Source organism: Anticarsia gemmatalis, chromosome 8, assembly GCF_050436995.1.
Source record: "Anticarsia gemmatalis isolate Benzon Research Colony breed Stoneville strain chromosome 8, ilAntGemm2 primary, whole genome shotgun sequence".
NCBI lineage: Eukaryota > Metazoa > Arthropoda > Insecta > Lepidoptera > Erebidae > Anticarsia > Anticarsia gemmatalis.
The window spans coordinates 7321609-7343825 of NC_134752.1; the positions used below are offsets into that span (position 1 = coordinate 7321609).

The 22217-nt window shown below is 33.3% G+C and overlaps 1 protein-coding gene across 1 annotated transcript; it reads left to right on the top strand.

Annotated features, from left to right (window-relative positions):
* Nucleotides 1-1167: 1167 nt before the first annotated feature.
* Nucleotides 1168-19894, top strand: LOC142974650 (outer dynein arm-docking complex subunit 4-like). Its single transcript, XM_076117099.1, has 12 exons — nucleotides 1168-1312; nucleotides 2602-2671; nucleotides 4458-4551; nucleotides 5594-5751; nucleotides 10185-10337; nucleotides 10626-10832; nucleotides 11263-11565; nucleotides 11680-11816; nucleotides 12676-12821; nucleotides 15459-15625; nucleotides 18303-18457; nucleotides 19012-19894. Exons 1-12 carry the CDS (start codon nucleotides 1236-1238, stop codon nucleotides 19163-19165), a joined length of 1821 nt encoding a protein of 606 aa, XP_075973214.1. The 5' UTR covers nucleotides 1168-1235; the 3' UTR covers nucleotides 19166-19894.
* The last annotated feature ends 2323 nt before the right edge of the window (nucleotides 19895-22217 follow it).

The window sequence follows — 22217 nt, forward strand, 5'->3', positions numbered from 1 at the left end:
ACGCGTTGCCAATATTATAAAGATGGGCTTTTGATTCTAAGAAGGTTATAAACCCCGGGGAAATAAAAATCTAGTTAGCCGAACAAATTTTCTTTGTCACGCGTCTCTTAAAAACTAGCTCATAATAATGTCGTCAAATCTGATAAAGAGTTTTTCGTAGACTGATTTATGTCACAATAAAATGAAGAATGCCGACAAATTGCGTTATCAGACATTCGAAATATAAAGCTTGGAGATCCAATTTAAAAAACTATGTTCAAGAGATATTTGAGAAAAACACGTCTGGCTTTAAAAACATTCAAATTTCGTCGTAAAGAAGTTGGGCACCCTGAGTTGCAAGTTTAAACTTCTTACTGTGAGACTTTTACTACTCACCGCAGTTCCGTCTTCAAGACAAGAAATTGTCTGTCGTAGATATTTTACGAGTAGAATGAATAACAATAAAACTTTACATTTTTGTCTGCGAACTGTTCGTTTTCCAACAGTGCGGCTCAGATTGATGTTGGTACATTTGGAGCAATACATCCATATCTTCGCGTGTTCCAGTCTGTGAAACGCTTTGAGTTATTTCGATGTAGAAACTAACACTTGCTTAGTTTGAACTATTCTTGTCTTGTAGGTATCGTCTTTTGTGCTGTATTAGAATAATATTTTTTTTAATATAACATGACTTTTCTGTCTGACTTAGCTGATTGCCTTAGTGATTTAAGTACCCATATGATTGTTTAATGTATAGTACACTCCTGAATTTTGCAATTTGCTGTGATCTTCTTTTATAGAAATGTTGTTACATGAGATTAAGATTAAAAGAAAATAGTTCTTCAATATTCTTTTTTCAATTACAGCTATTCTTATGATATCTCTCTCACAGTCTGAAAATGAAGAAGCGAAATGCTCTTACTTTTTTTCAATCGACGATAATATTCAAAAATTGCCAACGTAATTCAATATTAATATCATCCTCATTTATAACATTTGCATTTATATTAATCAAACCTATCTTTATATCCAGTTTGAGAAGCCACTCATTCATTTTATTTCCCTGTAAAGGCGGTCGTAAAGATAAACCCAGGTATTAATTTTATTTCGCTGCAAAATATCATAATTTGCATTGGTGAGTTGGCAACCTTAAAATTCAGGGAATCGGGGTCACCTAGATTTGTATATGTAGTAACGTAGCGATGACATAAAGACATACAATTTCGGATTGATTAAAGACAAAATAAGAATTAATAATGAAAAGAATAAGGAAAAAATTGGAGTTTGAAGAGAGACCTATATGTAACGCAGTGAACGTGTTCAGAGAAAGAGGGTGAGTCCAAACAAAAGCTCGCGACAAATACAGTCTATTTGCCACAGACCCTTTGTGTGTGTTCCAGTTTATCGCTCACTTGGCAACGTTTTAAAAATACTTTAACTGCAATCAGCACTTGAAGTAGTTTTCTGCCATTCTGACTCTCCAATAAATGTTATGATTCAAAATTTATGTTAGGACTTGGTTCAAGTTGTAAGTTTAAAAATTTCGTTGGAGTTATCGGGTATCTAATTGGCGTAATTTCAAGATGTGTTTTCAAAGAGTTTTATTGCACATCTGCTTTGGAGTTTAGTGCAGTATCTATGTAGTTGACAATACGATTCAAGGATTTACACTTTATAGGGTCTGCCAATGTTTTTTTTAATTATAGAAGGAACTTAAAGTTCAAAGGTTTAATAAACGCATTTCGGTCGATTTTTTTTGCAATTCTTTAGTTCAAAATTGGTAACAGTGAATGACATTATAAAATACATATGTTAGAAGTATCGTAGATCTTTAACATAAAGGAAATGTACAACAAAGGGTCGGACGCGAGCAGCTGCTCACGTTTGCAAGCGAAGCGGATAAAATGCTGTTACTCTGTTGATTTACTAGATAACTTTTATACAGTTTTTACAGAGCTTGGTTCACCGTTTTCATGTAAAGTTCTATGAATCCACATGATAGTAGTTTTAAAAAAATATAATGGGAATGGTAAGTGGAACTTTATGGGTAACATAAATTAAAAAAAAAATATTCATCACAATGAAACTTTTTCATGAGTCCGATCCAGGTATTATTTTGAACTTTATTCTGAATGAGAGTGTGAATTGATTTGAAAAATATAAAATGTCTCTGAAATGCATAAGGAAACTCTCTCACACACAAGCATACTAGTTTAACATTTGGCTCTTAAAGAGTTGATTTTTGTTCAAGTTTACTTGATAAGATTTACAAACTGTTAAAAGTTTTTCATTGGAAACGTAATAGATTAACATTTAAAGTAACAGTTTGTATAAAGATTGTGTTTTGTTTTTTACGTGACTAAAATAAAAATACTGGTTTTGGTCAATTTGGGTAACTTTGAATCATCTAGGTAACATTGACGGTGGGAATTTGAACTAGTTTCGATTATTTTTTCATATTAAACCAACACAATTGATAAAGGTTTATTTTAGTTTTGAAAACTTTTATCAAGTTCCCACGTTCAATGTTACCCAAATGATTCAAAGTTACCCAGGCTGACTACAATTACTTATATATTCTTACTTAATTCGAACAATAATAGATACGTTTCTTCAATTCAGAAACTACTTACAACGGCTGGAACAATTCGAGAAGGCTATACTATCGTACAACGAAGCTCTTCGGTGGAATGTGAGTTAAAACCAAACAACTTCAGATTCCATTTCCAACTGGTAAACACGCAATTAGACGTACCCTGAGCGTTGATAATGTTTGCTTCCAACTTGTTATCCAACTCAAACTGTGAACTGATTTTATCTGTCTGTATGTTACTATGATCGTGTCTATTACCGTTCGTATTTAGGAACAAGTGAATGGTAAGAACAAGCTGAACATCATTATTACATACCGATATATATACATTATTGTTTTTCCTCCTTTAGACCCGATGGTTTATCAGAGGCGTATGGATAACATCCACGTTTCGCCGTTGACAATGTTAGTCCCATGTTATAAGGTGCAAGCCTATTGCCATACACCAAACACGTTACCTAAACCATAATATTACATAAAGTAAATTCAAAAAAATATTGCCTTCATTAATAATCTTTGTTTAGCACCAAAAAAAACTTTATCCTTATTTATCATTGACCTATTTTCTTTTATTTATATTTTTTACTTTATATAGTCGACCGTAATATTCAGACACAAATAATGATCGACATCCCTATTTAACAAAATTATATTAAAGCACTTGTACAATTGAGTCACAGAAACAGCAGTTTAAAATCCTTTCTCAGTATAAACAAGCCGTGTTCCCTCTAATAAGCTTATAATAAACAGCACAAAAGAACGCTTTGTACAAAGTGCCATATAAAATGTATTGTAAACTACATACTACAATCAGCTTTGATTGTTTAGCACTCAATATGTCCGATCCCTGTAATTTATGCCGCAGTCAGGTGCTCCCTCGCATCCCTTTTCCCATCGTATCACTAACATTTTGAATGCATTACCTTGGCTATTTGTGTTGTATTCGTCTTGTAGAGTTTAATGAATTTAAAATAGAATATGTTTTAATGTTATGACTAAAATTGGTGTAATCGTTACTTTATATATTTCTTTGTATTTATTAGACTTTTGTAACTGATATGCATTTAGTCTGAAAAACCGTGAAAACCGTCATCATTGCTAATTATTATCGTAATGAAACATGACAATGTGCAACTAAAAATCTCTTAAAATATTTTTATGTTAAAAATCTTTCAACAGTTAATTAGATACCTACATTGCAGGTATAATTCTAAAATAAAAATGTAGACAACAAAGCAATATTCATTTCCGTTATTTAACTACCGGTATTTTTAGAACAACGCAACCATTTTAAAGAATAATAATGCAAAATAAAATAAAACTTAAAAGATTAAGCAACGTTTGCAAGTAATAAAGGTCTGTAGAAATATTTGCGGACACGAAAAGCTCATCATCCGAGGCCGTTTGTCAGTAATGGCTTCCTTAATTGACCTGTCTTGAGCATAACGACATTTCCATATTGTTTCAATTAACAAAATAAATCGTCTTTCATTAACGAAATCATTGAATCGTATAAATTGCATTGAATTGATAAAACGGGTTTATACCAGAGTTAAATATTTTGCGCTAGTGTTAACACACGCCTGGTAACAGTAGGCTTAATAAAATCATTGTTTTATTTTTTGAAATTTAGATTTAGAAAAAAAAGACACTAAAGCTTGGTTTTCATCTTTATCTTCTCGGATAAAACTTTACGTAACATCTTCCATTGTATCTGTTTCTATTGCTTCTACTCTATTTACTTCTATACCATCTTAAACCTTACAGCATTCGAAGTAATTACGGATAAAGGACAATTATTAGGCAATCAGCTGTTCGAAATGTTTGTGCTATCCTGCCTTAAGTCCAGTAGGAAGTAAAACACAAACATATATTTTATTCACAGAGTTCCGATGTCCGGTCGTTGCTTGGTCGGAGTTTGGCTCGAGTCAAAGCGACACACTATGCCGGTGCTTTGGCAGATGCGGCACAAGCGGCCGGTAAACGGCTTTTGATTCACTGTTAGCGAGTAGCGGATACGATAGCGACTTTAGCGGTACTTTTAGCATCATTATAACATATTATCGAGTTGAATTGTTAGTGCACGTTGGAGTTTCATATGACATTCTAATTATCAAAGCATTCCAGCATTTAAAAGGTAATAAAAACGCTTTAAAACTACAAAAGTACATCGTTTCCTCGTATAATATTTATTTGGTAACTTTGTTGAGTAGATGGCCTTTAAACAATTTGAACTTTTACGTCATTGCCATGCAAATTGGTATCTAAAAGTCTGATAAGTCGCTCAATCGCCTACACGGTGAAAAACGCCTTACCTATTAATTATGTACCTGCATTAACACTGCTACGAAAAACTGCCAATAAACGCTTAATGTTACATAAAACGGAACAACGATAATAAAGGAAGAGAATCTCGATGTAGCTCGTGAAATTTTAATAGAATTTGAAAACGTTTTAGTTCGGCACTTCAATAAATGTTCAAATTTCCGTAAACACAAAAATCAGACAAATATAAAAAGAATATAATGCTGATTGAAGGAGTCGTATTGCTTGTTTTTGGATATATTATTTAATGGAGAGCAATGTAAATATAGCAATGAAAATGATCGAGAAAGCACTCTGGCTTGATACCGTGCCGTGCGGTAAGCGCATCCTGACCACTGGAAATGTGGTTTCAGACAAAGACCTCTGTCGCTGTCGGAATCAGTTCAGTTTCCCTTCTATTTAACCTACTCTAATTGGCGACATTATTTCCTTTACTTGACCAAAGACTGCATAAATAAGGCTTTTTAGGAAAATATACAAAAAAGCGTTTGAAGACGTATTGTAGCTTGTAATTTGGTTCAGTATTCACCAATGCTTTTAATCAAATATACCATCAGATAAAACATAAAAAAGCACGTACGACAATCTGCTACAATAAAATAAAGATAAAAATTACAGACGCGAACAAATGCATAGCTTATCCGAATAAAATAACATTTTAATTCGAATGTATAATTTTCCACGACTTTTTTCCAGAATTGGAGCCTGAAAATTGCAAAGCGATGCAAATAAAGGCGCTTACGGAGTACGAAAAGAGTGCATTCGAGCGTTCTTTAGTCCTTGCACACCGAGGCCAACGTTTGAGGAGGGTTCCACCAGATTTTGCTGAATGTGCCAGATGCGCCGAGGAAACGGTAATTGAGCAATTATATGATGATTTGTTTTAAAACTTCGTACCTTCTTCTTACTATTATAAGCGAGTAAAAAAGCTTTTGCACGGTTATGCAGGAGAGTCGGAAATTTACTATAATAGGTGAGGTATTTTTGCAGATATAGTCAGTATTTTGCAACGTTAAGATCCGTTTCACCCATTGTTTGATGTACTTAATTAATTCTAGGTATAATCTTCATGCACATATAAAAATAGGTATATCAGGATTATAAAAACCTTACAATTATTAATCAGCTTTAGTCTGAAAGCTGATCAATAATTGTAAAGAATAAAAATATATTTCATAATGCTTATACAAACAAAGTATTTTATGAGACAAATAACATCATAAAAGTATTGTATCGAGATTGATATTATGCAAATACGAATGTAGACTGTCTGACTAGACAAGTTATGTTTGAATAGAATATTACTTTAGAGTTCTAATCTAAGTACATACAAATATACTATACTGAATAAACAATACCGAATCCATTTATTACAATAAGTAGGTATTATTATTTATTGTTTTACCATTCAGTCATTTTTCGTGAATGTTATTGTATGTACTGAAAGTTTCATATCTAAATTAATTACTCTTACCCAACTGTTTTACTTTCTTCGCGGTAAGGTTCGTTTCTTCGCGATATTTTATGAGTGAACTGTCAGTTTCCCAAGCTCTCAATATAAACATAGTCTGAGAGGCGGAAGAACATATTTTTAATAAGACCAATCAGTACGGGATTTGAAACAATATCCGATAAATTGGAACATTGTCCTCTAATGCTGTCATCGTATAATATTGTACGGCGTATTCCCGTATCATGTCAAAGATCCCCTGGGATTATTGACATTCCTTTATTTATTATTTATTTTATATCATGGCCGAACCCCGCGGGACTTGGTTGACGTTGTCGTTGCTTTTACGATAATTTGGAGAGCGGTCAGTGAATATTTTACGTGTTGCTGACCGCGTTTTTTATATTTATTATAGGAGATAGTATAAACAAACTATTATTTTAAGTTGTATTCAAACCTACAGAGTGAATACTCTCGACTGATATCTACATAAATTAACAAACCAATTTAATTAAAAACGGACATATCGGTGAAACCAATTCGACCCAGTAAGTTATTTATTGAATCCTTGAATGTTCACTAAAGGTAACAACTGAAATTGTTTAGTTAAAATTATAAGTACTTGAGATGGTACCAACTGAAACTGTTTAATTAAAAACTATAACTACTCGTGATGGCAAACAGTAAATCGAGAATCGCGATTGTGATCGTCATTGACATTGACTTATTTTAATTATAATAATTTCAAACTCATTGCTTCACAATGTTTGTACTCACTTAAAACCCAAGCAAGATAGATTTATTGTGCGCATTCAGAAATTCTTCTTTTATTTTATAAAAGTTCCCCTTCTAACGATTCTTAATCTGTTTGTGCAACTCATAAAGCAAAAAGTTTTGTCTATTAGATAAATAACTTATTATTGTTCGCAAAACCGATAGAATAACAGTAAATATTTTCCCTTAGTAGTAAACACACGCTGGTATACCTGTAAGATATTATTAGACCATTTTCCCATTATGTTTGATTTAGTTGTTTTTCCTATTGAAGTTCCGGAACGCAATAGATATCCAATCTGCTTCCCTTATGTAATATTATTCTCATTTCCTGAATGTGAAATGAATTGCCTAGTTACTACTATGATTTTCTCTGGACCAAAAAACAAAGTAATAAATAATTGGCCCGAAAATAATGTTAAGTCAAGCAGACATTAATTGAAAACATTTTATAAATTAACGTATAGGTAACGACTAACTTTTTACAATAACTATGAAAAATTTGAAGTATTCATTGAATGTGAGTAGCATTGAAAATAAAACCCGTACTCATGCTGAAGTTAGTTTTAAATATATATCAAATCTTTTAAAAAGACTTGAAATGACTGGCTCTTATTGCATTTAATAAGAAAATAATACTTTACCTAAAACGGCAAAAACTTACTAAAGCTTAAAACGTGAGTAACAATCAAGAGTTTTGTCCAATACTAGGGTGTTCCACAATGCCGTAATGTCAGTAATTCAAAATTGGCGTTGATCAACTGCCAGCTGTCGCCTTCTGAATGTATTTGACTTTCAGATTAGCAACAACGATCATGCATTACGTTATTAAAACACGATCTCTACCGGCTCGCGATTAATTAATGTGCAAGATAAAATATATGCGCTTTGGACGACCTGGAAGGCACTGTGTAGCTAAGCGGGAGTTTCTTAAAAAAAAGTAGCGGGATTTTCTACCACTATCTACTATCGGCAACTGAACGCCTCTAGCGGTCGCCGAAGGAATTATTTTACATTAAATTTTAAATGTCAAGCTCTTGCAATTCGATTATTCGGAATGTAGAGAATCACGCTACTGTTTTACAAAAAGCGGACATTAAGAACATCGTTGGTGTAATAAGAGAATTAAATAACATTTTTAATTTCACAGAAAACCGTACGTTTTTTTTTTTAACTTGTTTTACATTAACTTTTGTCAATAATTATAAGAACAAATCTCCTTTATTCTTCAATTACAAAATCGATATCCAGCACAATATATGTACCACGTCAATCACTACAGAAATAGGTCGTATATCAGCAAATAAGGCATCAACGATCAATCAGAACAGCATGTAATTATCTCGTTGTATGAACGCGAGCTCTCTCATAAATCGCTACAATGAACGATATCGGGAGGATATTGGTTCGTTGCGGCAAATTATAGTGATTTCACATGTAGTTACATTATTGGACTAACATGATAGTGGAACAATGACGCTGTGACATACGTTGCTGAGTTATTTGCGGTAGGAAATTTTCACTTAAATTGAGTTATTACTATAATAATTTTACTATCGTAATAGGTATTTATGTTTTAACAAAACTACTGATAAAATCGTATTAGACATCTGTCAAAATTATACGATTACAGGTGAGCCGTGAGACTTTCTTAAACTTTAAAGTACCTACAATTTAAAATTGGGTGTCGTTAATGATATTATAAATCGATGTTCGTTTTAACAGTGGTGTCGTAATTAACTGCAATGTACCAAACTTATTTTTGTATAAAACTTCTCCAACTATTATTCTTATTATAGACTTCAGTAGCAAGAGCTTTCTGAGTTTAATAACATTATATAGTTGTATATACATATACATATATCAGCTTTCTTATCTCGAGAAATCAATAATGCACAAAAGTCTTAACTGATCTGTGTTTAACTAAGCGTGATTCTATATACCCATACTTTACTATACTACTATAGAACAGACAACTAAAACCGTCTATACATAAATAATTTGCTTGCGTTCTGAACGCCTGAATGTGTAGCTTAATATGATTCTGTCGTCTGAAGGCATCGTTAGACTTTGCACTTACAAAGTTCGTTAACATCGCACATCGAGTTGTAAATTCACTTAAAGGCTTCATATAGAATGTTCTCATGTTTATCTACCATTTGAAATTTGATTGTTTAAATCATTCAAGTGAAGTAATTATTATTACTCGTGATTAATTTCGAATATGGATCGTAAGCTACTATAATATTCATAAACTATTTATATTACTGTTAAGTTTAGTCCAAATTTGTTAGCAATTTTTGAGTGAAAGAGTAACAAGCATGAGATGGATGTACGGTATCTTTTCTTTCCTTTTCCCTAGAAACATCCATATACACTTTTGTAAAATACTAAGAATAAAGTGAATATTTTTCGTGTTGCATAAAATTTACGAATAAAGCAGTCTAGAGCCGCTTCAAAAGTAGAATTCGCTGCAAAAAATAAGATCAAATAACAAAAATTTATCAAGAGAAGTCAAAAGTTCAAAAGAATCTGTTACAACACATTTAGTGGTCGAGAATAGAAGCTAGTTTAAGATAAAGCGGTCGATAGATCCGCTTGTAGAACTCGGTCATTACGTTCATTTATTTCGGTACTTATCCTAATACGAGGTCAGTCTAGAAACTAGACTATGAGAAAGAATTATAACTGGCACAGCATAATTTAGTAGCAATTTTCTGTATTATTTCTGTCTTATATTTATAGAAAACTGGACTGTTTATTTGAAATATTCTTGCTATATCTACTATTTTGATAAAGACTGCCCTGTATTTCAAATTATATTATTAACATTTCCATTCCATCAAGTATTTAAACATTAGACACGTAGTGGCTGTATTTTGTGAGTTCAAATCCTATGATGATTACATAATCATTTTACCTTTACGTTACGAATCTTTTTGATGGAGTCCAAAGTTAAGTTTTAAGCAAAATTTTGCCAAATATATTTATACTTATTCATTTATACAGGTTTCTTGACCTATTATTAACTGTATTTACAACATCAGTTTCATGTTATCTTAGGTACGAGAATGTGCCGGAAAGACAGCCAGCAAAGTGTTGGCAACAGCTGTGACTTTGCTAAGCCAAGTAGATATGAAGAGAGAAACTATAGACGAAAATGCACCGAAATCACCTACACGACTCAGACGCATGGAACCACAACAAGCACTACAGGTTTAGTAATTAACTTTATAATAATACACATAAGATTTCATATAAGACACTATTTTGTAATATTATCTGCTGTTTACTTAAACGTCTTATTATGTCTGTCCCTGTTTTTCGGTTGGCTTACCAAAAGACAGTGAAAAATACATTTGCCCAAATAAATTACCAAGCTCCCTATGTAACCACTGTTCCACAACTTCCTTATAAAGAAACTCTCTCGTTTACTAAAGTGTAAATACATCTTTGTTTACAACGACAAAAAAAAAAATATGTGAGCAATAACCGTATTTCTAGGTCCAGGAAATATCTCTTGCGGAAAAACAGAAGGCCAAACAAATCTCCCGTTTAATGGCTTCGAAATATTTGGAGCGAATGGCACATGACAAATATTTCTTAACGGCCTTGTGTAAGGACGAGCGATTGGTTTCAGCCAATAAACAAGGATCGCAAAAACTGCAAGAATTGGCCCATAAAGCTCTCGCTGATATTGAGAAACGACAAGTACCGTGTTACGCTATCTAACTTAATAAATTAACCTTTGACCCGTTGACCCACAAAATTTAATACATTGAACGCCGTCGTTGTTAATAAATGGGTGACTAAATTGAAATTTACCGCCCTCGTACAGATTGAAATCTAAACCTGGTGGTTCAATTCACCAACGGATTTGCTTCACTTAAACCTAATTAAATACCATCAAACCTTTTTATTTCTGTAGAACAAAAGTCTAGGTTACGATTATACCACGATGTATTTTGTAGTCTGTGTTTTCGTCTAGTCAATTTTAGCCCAGCGAGATATTATCATTTAGATTGCGTAAGCTCATCCCGTCATACCAAAGGCTGGAACACATTATCCTGTGACTATTTCTAGCGCCGTCAGATGAGTTCATGAATGATGGATTCTGATGGCTTTGTTTAATATGAATTAGGCGGTGTTACGTGAGCGTCGGCCGATGTACGCGGCTCGTGCTTCCGAGGCCGCCGCTCGAGCGAGGCTCTCTGCTGCACGTCAATTGCAAATGAAACGCACGCAACAACAACACGCGACCGACGCACGTCGCCTCATACAGACCGCACAAGCCTTTTCCGAGGAACGTGACACTACCAAATGCCTAGAAGCGGCTGAATTTGGAATGGAACAAATATCCAGAAAACCAATCTCATTACTTCCATCAAAAGATAAATACTTGCAGGAACTGCACGATATAGTAGCAAACGCTTTTCTGGACCAGGTTCGTTCATAAATTGTATTGCGATGAACACAACGCTAGCAACTACTAGCAAGTTTAATAAGCTTGTTTACCAAGTCACGTAGAAGTGAAAAATCTTTCTTATTTTATGTTCAGAAGCGCGTTCGAGAAACTATGAGCGAGTCAGATCGCGAGCGTCGAGCATTTATCCTCCTCGGCATGATGGTGTCTCGTGAGCCGAGCCACGACTCCGTGCTCCGCGTACGACCTCCCGCACCACCCCGGGACGCTAAGTAATTTCAGTTTTTACAAGGCTGTAGAAAAATAAATTTGGCTTTCGAGTACATTATGAAACCCATTGGGAACTCTCTAAAAAGCGTTTAAAATGTTGACTGTGTAAACGTTACTTAAATAATAATACCCTATGATGATATAAAAGCTTACATTTTATTTTTAAACGTAGTAATTCGTTATTTTATTGTTTTCAAAGTAATGGTTTTATTACCGATCCTCATTTAATTCATATTTGTGTATTAAACCTATCGTACCTCTCTTATTAGCGTATTTCACCCCTTCACATTCGTATAGTTCACACGAGATCTTGGTTGTATAACTAAACCGTGTGCCCCTGACCTTTTCTTTAATTAATTCGAGCTTTTATCTGAAGCCGTGGCTTAGCAAGCGTTATTCCTAAATTAACGTTTTACGCAATTTAATGACCGTGATTTATCTCGTATCTCTGTGGATATGGGGCCTTGTAATTTAAAATACCTGCCTGTTTTCCTTCAGCTTGAATTAAAACGGTAGAGTGCAGGATAATGCTGTTAGAATATTAGTTGTTTTTGGCTCTGTGATTAACAGCTGCTGAACGTTGGGAACATCATTTTCTTATAGAGCCTTTACGTATAGTATTTTTTTTTCCTAATTGTTCTTTGATGCAACTATATGGGTAGAAATTTTTACTTTCGTTTTAATATTTGTGATATAACTAATTAAATTATACTAGGAGCTACAAATATCCACAGATTGCGTCAACACTGTTCTGTGAAAACATTCCGACGGAAAATTTCTGTGAGCGTTGTTCTAAACTTTTGTGCAAAAATATTCCAATTGTATCTAATACAACTACTATCTGTGTTTCAATATTCGCAGAATTCGTGTACGCAATTTGGAACGGTTCCTTGTGACCAGTATGAAGCGGTCGGAGCGTTGCTACTTACTTCACGAACTAGCTCGCATATACGTTGACACTAGGAAATCGATGAAGGCTCGTTACTACGCACACAAGTGTCAAGTTGGTAAGACCTAGAATCTTAGAAACTCCTATTTTAGGTTCCTTTACAAGTAGCTACGTTCACGATACATAGCAATAATTTTATGTACTTTGAGTCTTTTCTTACTTTATCATTCGGACTTTGGTTTACTTAATAATATTATTTATTTATAAATTTTATTTATAACTTACCCAGTATTATTCTATAGATAATACTGGGTAAGTTGAGACCTGTATCAATTCGTGGATCACATTTATATCTTCAAATTATTGTTTTTGTTAAACACATATAGGTATTGGCGTAATTTTTGTTCGAAGATAAACACGTGAACATATTAGTGCGTTGAAATCGCCCATGAGTGCACTATTTTTACCTTTGTTGTACACGTATAGAGTGCTATTTGTGTTTAGTATCTGCATTGACGAGCAAAGAGTATTTAGCGTGTGACAAAGGAAGCCTGAATGTGTTCATTGGCTTTTAAGCTCGCAAAAGGCTCTAAAAATGCTTTTAGACTACGCTATGCTCTGTAATGCAGAAACGTGGTGCGCTAAAAACTTAGAATGGCAGTTGTAAAAGAAATGGTATTGTCACTTAGCATATCTACTAAGAGACTTTAAGTGCATAAGTATAGTTAGTGTTGTTATTCTAGATTAGAAAATAAAAACGTCTTTTTCTTCATTACTTCTGTATTCATATTAAAACTTTCATTATTATGCCATATGTTGCTAACGCTTTAGGTATAAATGGATTCAAAAGAAGCGTTGATCAATTGGTAGTGGGTATGTATTTTATGTAGAGGCGATTATGGCGTAGGAATATACAAAATGTATTACATACCCGCTAGAAAATCTCGCTACAGATCAGGAAAATCACTTTTGGAAATGCTGGTGTTTGTTATCATTTATGTCAAATTCTTAAGCAACACACAATATTAAAATTTAGTATTGCTATTGGTTGACATATTCTTAAAATTTCAAAAAAAAAATCTTGAGTACCAACGAGCTACTCATTCATTCTTTTGTCGAAGTACAATATATCAGTCACTTTAGTGTCAAACCGTAGTTAGTAATTTTCCACCAGTAAGCATGAGTGATTTCAAGTGTCACATCGTTTGTAAACATCTCTAAAGGTCAAAGGCCTTTCCTTTGTATATAACAGCTGTGGGCGACTGCAAATACTATTAACACCCACGCAGTATCGAGTTAAATGTCATGGAACATATTTACGGACATTTTAATTAGTATTATAGTTATAATCTGATGAATATTTATTAAAAGAAGTGTGTTTGATGTCTAGCTTTGTAAAAGATGTCACGAATAAATAAATAAATATTAAATAAATATTATTGGACAACTCACACACGGTCATTTGATTCCAAACTAAGCAGAGCTTGTACTATGGTAACCAAATAACTGATAAACATACTTATATACTTCTAAATACATACTTATATAGATAAATTAACATCCAGGCATTAATTAACATGTTTTGATAATATGAAATAATTACACATTTTGCTGTTAGTATTACATTTTTAATTCTATATTCATGAACAGTCATTTTATGTTGCGTCCATTTTTATATTTCCGAAGAAAATACCAGTTAAATTGTGGCTTCAAAAATGTATAAAAATAAGAAACTTACCAAATAAAATTGCTTCAAACCAATTACGTAATAGACAAAATAAGTTCAACTTTTAGTTAAGGGTTAAATACTAAGCAATAACGACTGTCGTATAATATTGTCACTTATAAATTAAATTACGAAAATAATAAAGTGGATATAGTTGACCAAAATTCATCGATAATTCCGAAAATCTTTTAGCCAGTAAACCAAAAGCCACTGCTTCTAGATTAATGAACACTTTCCAATATTAAATAGGTATTAAAATTAATAATTAATGTTTCGGCGGGGAATACCGCATGCACTTTATTACTCGCAGCATACGTAGTAAAAGTAGCCAGTGATAAAATACATCCGATGTACAATTTACTACCTTTTAAATAACGGATAAACTGGATATTCTGATTATGTAGGGAAAACTTTATTCATTACTTTAATATGATTTTAGGAAGCCAATATGTTACAAGCTTGGTATAATTTAAGTTTAGTATTTTATATGCAATGCAGGTTAATAAAGTGTTGCTAACCCTATTCAATAAGCCGTATTAAATTGTTTGCGATGTCGATTTTCATACAGTCAAATAATAATTTTAACAGGGTTTTTATCATTTTTGGTATATTTAACACGTGATATCTTTATATATATAATTCTTCTGTAAGTATGTATGTCACTGAACTTTTTTTAAACGACTGGACCGATTTTGATGAAATTTTTTGAGTGTGTTCAAGGGGATCTGAGAATGGTTGAGATTCACAATTTTGTCCGCTGGACAGTGTTCTTTTAATTAATTTTTAATTTATTAGTAACGTCTAGACAGGACAAAGTCTGTCGGGTCCGCTAGTATGAGTATATGATTCAAAATAGATACTGTCACCCTGGACGATTTTACGCGAATCAGTTCAGCAAATTGCCGTGACTGAAAGAGAAACAGACTTCAACATTAACAAGACTACATATAAAATAAGGATTATTGATTTAGTGTAATAAGCAGCATATACAATAAAACTGACTAATCAATCTGAACATTTAATTCTCAGAGGCTAAAGCAGGCAACCAACGTGTATGGGTTCTCAACGGACTGTTCCTGCTAGCTCGCTGTCACTTACTTCAGAACAACAGACCTGAGGCGCGAGCTGCACTGATGGAAGCAGCAGGCTTGGCAAGAACCTACGGTTATTCCGAAGTAGCTGAGTTTTATGATACCGTAAGTATATTAAAATGTCATATTTCGGACTGCACAAACACAGCCGGGATAACTAGGTTTCGTAAGGTGAAAATAGGATGCTTTTTTTCCAAAATTTATAATCGAGCTTCGTGTCTTAAATAGTTGCTTAAATAATTACGCACTATATGACTTTCAGAGAACTATAGCGCTCATTGTCATGGCCTCACATTATATTGTGGCTGTGTATTAATAGCATTACATGATCCGAGGTTCCATATCAGTTAGAAGTAAGTAAATCGGAAAATGGGAAAATATCCAAATAGTATTAAAACTTTCATACTTTTTAGCCAATTTCAGATCACCAATTTCGAGCTATTCCTATTAAATACCAAAAAACTAATACCACTGGTATTAGTTCATTATCCCAGTGAATTTCTATTCCGAACGAATACCACTCAAACGTATCACAAAATTAGTAACCTGATCTATTCCCAACGAATACCAAAACATAACTCCTGGTACAGTAACAGAAAAAAAAAAATGCTTTTTAAAATTTAACTTATGAACGTTAAGACAATAAAATAAGGTCTGTTTTTCTACGAATCGTTGTCCTTGCACAAATATTTTTATATTGAATGTTGATTTTATTACTGAATGTACCTTCATACCATTTTACAAAATTTTTTCGTCTGTCGTCCGTTTATGAGTGGTATTCGTTCGGAATAGCAATTAACTGTGGTAATAAACTAATACCAGTGGACGCAGTGGTATTAGTTTTTTGGTATTAAATAGGAATAGCTCACAATTTCCTTTCAAACATAATTACATTTTCAATAGTTTGCGATCGTCCCACAATATTCTCTCAGACGTTCTATGAAGCTCGAACAGTGCTTTGTAAGCGGCCAGTCGGATTTCCTATGGTTTCTCCAATGTCACGGAGTTTCATGACACTATAATCGGCTTAGAACAAGTGCCTTTGTCGGTTGATGTTCTGTTGAACAACAAAGTTTGAACCGGCTTCTATTTGTTCACTTAGTTAGGGCTTTCAATACTTTACGTTTATAAGTCAAGCGCTTTGTGGTTATGAAAGATTGATAAGTAATCATATACTTACACATTAAATCGCTTTTGTCACATAGGGATAGGACAAGACTAAGTAATATAAAAATAATACCTGTTAATTTAACTTTTATACCTGTATTAAATAGATTTTGGGGTATGCAGGGATCCAAAAACGCCATTTGGTGCGATCCATGGATCGTTCATGTTGTAAAACTGAATGCTATTGCTAAGCATATAATAAATCTACATTTTTATTCATAATTTTATATTTTTCTTAAATAAATTAGTGCATGCTGAATGAATAAAATCCGGACTGTATAATTTTATGACGAGCAGTTATTAAAGTTTGTATTTTATTCATAAACGCATAAAGGGGTGAACTTAATAACTGGTTATGAATAATAATACATATCCCTGATTTAGGAGCCTCCGTTAGACTGCAAATAAGTCTATTTTCATATATCTGTAGGCGACAGCAGAGTCGAATCGGAATTTCATTTGCATGTTCATTTCCATGCATTTGACGCTCAAATTAAGCTTCAATATATAAACAAATCTAATTTCAGGTTGTTATAAAAATAATCATAACGTCGAAAACCGCGGGCAAAAATTCTATGCATATTTTTTTAACGCGATAGTTAAATGTCAATCACAATAGTGTCTGTTCTTTGATGGTATCCAATTAGTTAAAAGAAAGAATGAAATACGGCAACGAATATAACGACGGCTAAAATGGTAGTGGGTTCGATTCCCATACGGAACAAGTAGTTATTTTGGTACTTTATGTTTGTATGTTTGTAAAAATACAAGAGCAATTCTTATTGCGCCAAGAATTGTCATCTAACAAATAGGTTTGCATGATATAAACAACTAAAAATACCAAAACTAGGTTCTTGATGATGTTTTCGTTATTTGTAACTTACCATTAATAGACAATTTTAGTACCCGCTAAGCATTACATCTCGTTTTAAAGTGTCTTGAATATATAGGAACATACCATGAAGTTCATCTTTGAAAAATGTTCTTCCGCCAGTAGTAGAAGTGAGGTTTTAGTATAAATATTTAAAAAGTACTTCAAACTTTGCGTTTTTCGCAACTCTCCCAAAAACTCGAGTGATTCATGTTTAATAAATATAGTTTAGCTTGATGTCTTTTAGAGAGGATAAGTTATATAAGGAAAAAACTCAAGGAAAACTCTAGAGCTTTTTAAACTTGTGTACTTTTTACTTGAAATTGATGCCTAGAACCCATTAAAAAAACATTAAATATTTAAAACATTACACTTCTGGGCCTATCCTTGAATAAATACTTGGAAACTACGAAATTCGAGTTCTTTAAAAGTGGTTTTTATACATTTTGAATGATAGACTGTCTGACTCTTTTAGAGTGAGTAATAATTTCCTAAAAAATTACTCCTTTTTGGAAGAAAAACGTTAATGTTATTGTCAAGAGAGAAATGTAAGAGTTTAAGTCGGATTTTGAACTAAAAAGTCAAATGAGGTCAAGTTACCACTTACCTAACTGGATTTTGACTCTCTAGTCAAACTTCCGTGCCTAATATTGTACTGTACCACCCAAAATAGAGTTCCAACTTATATGACTATGCAATAGCGGGCAATTAGCATCAACATGTTTTAATTTTTATTCTCTTCAGTGCGTAGAAGTATGCCTGGAAGGTGAAATAATCACGACACAAGACGCAACAGTGGAAAAACGACGTAAAGACCTTGTCAACCTCATGCAAGATGATGACTTAAAATCAGAAGCTCTTCACCTCTTTAAACGAATGTCCCTCGTACCGGCTTCCAGGTGAACGACCTCTTACTATTTCAATTAAATGTGTTTCATAGAAAATGAGCAATTACGGGCTTCTGCTTTCATTCACCCCTAATGGTATCTAGTTATATAAATTGGATTTGTATTTATTAAATGAGAAATATTTAAGTGAGTCTATTTAATAATTCTAAAGGTTTTTATTTTTCATTTTGTAAATATAATATCATAGTACGAATTTTAAAGTTGCCATTACAACAGTTTAGAAACTTTTTTAAAGTATACTTCTCAAGATAGAGCATAATATTGTCGGCTTTAAACAGATAAAACCTTCAAATAAAGATAAGATTATAATTAGCACTAAAGATTTTTTTAGCTGTTTATTTTCTCATAAAATATTCGTTTTACAAATAAATCACTCTCACCAAACTTTGACGTTTGAGAATTGGAATGCAATCAAACGTTCCAATAACTCATTCATATTGCCTATAACGAACTGATATCGACATTACGTGATTGCACATACGATTTAATATCTTCAATCCGCATGACAGACAGCCAATTAAGCTCACAAGAGGTGTTGATTACAGGCGATTCTCGGTACTGCCGGGCTCTCGCGTCGAGGACAATGTCCCGGCCAGTGCAGCCCGCCGACGGCAGTCCATCATACCGACAGCGGCGAGGCCCACTACGATCGCAAGAAGGAAAACACATCCTCTGGGCTTCCAAGTTTTTGATCTATAGATAAAACGGTTTTATATAAAATATGCACTGTAGACCATGGCAACTTTGCTTACCAAGAGAGTTGAAAGCACTTTATTATGTGTGTGTTATGAGTTGTGTCTTGGTAGTATTGTAGCGCGATTCTGTGTAGTTTGTGTAATAGAGTATCGAGAGTTTGACATTTTAAACATACTGCAAAAATAGTTCCCATAGAGCCCGCTAAAGGCGCTGATCAAATTTAAACAAAAATTCTCGGTAATCAATGATCGATAGTGATAGAGAATCGCGTTACTAATGATTAAATGCTAGTGTGAAATAAGCACGTATTCTTCTTCAAAAATTTTAGCAGAGTATATGCAATGTACGGTAAAAATACCATGGTTTTCTGTAGCTGTAAAAAATGATTTTGATGCATTTTACTTTTTAATAAATGTTACACAATTAATCGAACGACATTTTCAAAGACCGTTAGTAAAGTGCATCAATTTGTTCGCTAAAAAAATAAATTCATCGGACAACTTATTGAGAAAGAGGCGCATTAAGTGCTTAAAAAGAAAAGGACAAAGGGAATTTCCTCTTTGAAACTTTTACTTCCATTAGAATACTAACGACTGTTATGAATAATAAAGTTTGAATTTTTCGAAACATTTTATTATACTCTTCGCTATTTGCAAATTAATGATTGAATTTTAATTACTTTAATGTTTTTATGAGTGTACTCTTGTTTCGTTAATTAAATATTTATTGTTGGAATTTCGAATACTTTTCTGTAATTATTACGCTGTAATCAGACTCTTTTACATTCATTTACAGGCCATTGTTCGTGGAGGATAATGTATTAAATGTATACTTTTGAACACTTGATTGCGTATTCTATTAATTAATTAAAGTAACAATAGTGTCAAGAGATATATAGAAAATAGTTTGTTACTTTTTAACACTTAACTACTAAAAGCATTCTAATCGGCACGAACATAGTTTGTCGCCTGAATTAATAAGTAAAATACTTTTTTCCCAGATAAATCCTTACTTGCAGACGAAATCGCGCAGCTGGTATGGCAAAATATTAGTAAAACTATTATGTAAAAAAATATTATACTTTTCGTATAATAACAGTATCCAATCTATCATCAGCGTTGTATTTTACATCGACACGCATCATAAATGTTCCCAAGCATAATACATCGATGTAGCGAGGGCATGTAAACCAAGATAGGCATTGGATGTCAGGTCATATCATGATACGAGACAGCCACTCGATTTATCCATCAAGAACCGATAGCTCAATGAGGCGTTCAACGCACAACATATACCTACAACAGCTTCGTACATATTTTACTAACGAATATTTCATATATACTTACAAAATTTCATAGGGATACATGTTTTTTAACAAATCTTGGGCATTTGCTGGCTTGCTATTTGGCTTGTCAATCAGTACCGCTAGCACTCAAGATTCACATTCAAAAGTCAATTGTTTTAAACTCTTTTTCACAAATGAATACGTAGTTCGGCTTCTACCAACCATATCGGTCATAAAGTTGCATTTGACTATGTATCTGGCCTACATGACGGGGTTAAAGTATTTCATACACTTTCGAGAACTAGCACTATACAGGTAGTTAAGTCATTCAGTTTTATAGATATGTTGCAACATACTCGTTTGTTTCCGAACTATGCAATCGAGTTCACAGTTCAAACTTGTTTGTTTGACAACGTGCCCCATTGATGGCAATATTTATAGCGATCTACAATAAATAATTGGGTACAACCAAATTGTCGGCAAAAAAAAAGTGTATTTTATACAATATTATGAGGTGCAGAAAATAAAAACATAATTTTATTTTGTAAAGCTCAGTGTCAGTCCGCAGGTTGTTAAGTCATTCGGTTTTATAGATATGTGTTGCTATATACTCGTTCGTTACTGTATACTATGCAATCGGGTGAGCGTTCACAGCTCAAACTAACAGGATTCACTCGGTGTTTGTTATAACACTTTTGTTAACAACTCTATGGAAAACCATATCAATAACTGTTACGTTTTGTTAGCTTTTCCGTTACGTAACCGTCTATTTGCTGACTCTTGTATAGCTTGAGATATTTTCTGCTTGATTTTGTTAGCAAGATGTTTAAAATATCGCTTTTAACTTGGTTATTTGGTAACTAGTTTATCTAAACAAATATTTAACTTATGAAACGTAACGCAAAACGTTGCGTAACCTCAACGAAAATTATAATCTTCAGCTCACGTTGCTTTAGATGCCTTTCGTTTTTTCTTCGGAGGCTTTTAACATTGCTGGTAACTTTAGACTCATAAGGTAGTAGTAGTACTTCGAATACGTCACACGATAAGGTGCAACCGCAAATTGCAAGTGACGTGGCTCACGAGTGGCTCATAAATATGAATTTCTGTTATAATTAATTCCAAATACGGAGACGCTCTCTTGAATTTTGACACTGTCAGATTACCTTTCTTGATGTTGTACAATAATTATACCAGAACACATACGTGATAATCGCCGAAAACATGTTAAAGTGTACACACAGAATAAATAGGACAACTCACATGTTTATACAGATACAACGATAGTGACAGCAACCAATACCGGTCATGTCTACTGACGACAAATATTCGTTTATTTTCATAAGAAATATATTTGACAAGCCTCATACTTTAATAGACCATTTCATAAAAATAAAAACACATTACGGCCAAGTCTCTTGAGGCTTCGACAGTCCAAAAGCTTTTACTAGAGAGTAAATTTTATAAATGCCTAAAAGTTACGGCCTTTATTAGAAAATTTATGAAGACACTCGTAGCAATTTCGTCTAATAGCCATTAGAAAAAGGTAGCGTAAACTTAAAATATAGCGCTTGTTAGTATTAAAACGAACGTTTTTGTCGATACAAATTCTAAGAAAGATTGTTTCTTGGAATTAGGGGAATTACGGTGATTGTAAGCAATCGTTGTACAAAAAACAAGTAAAGTCCGGTCTCAGCGTGACTTTTCCCAGATTTGTGCGCAGTAAAATAACAAGAAATTATTCAGCTATCTCATATAAACTAATTATGA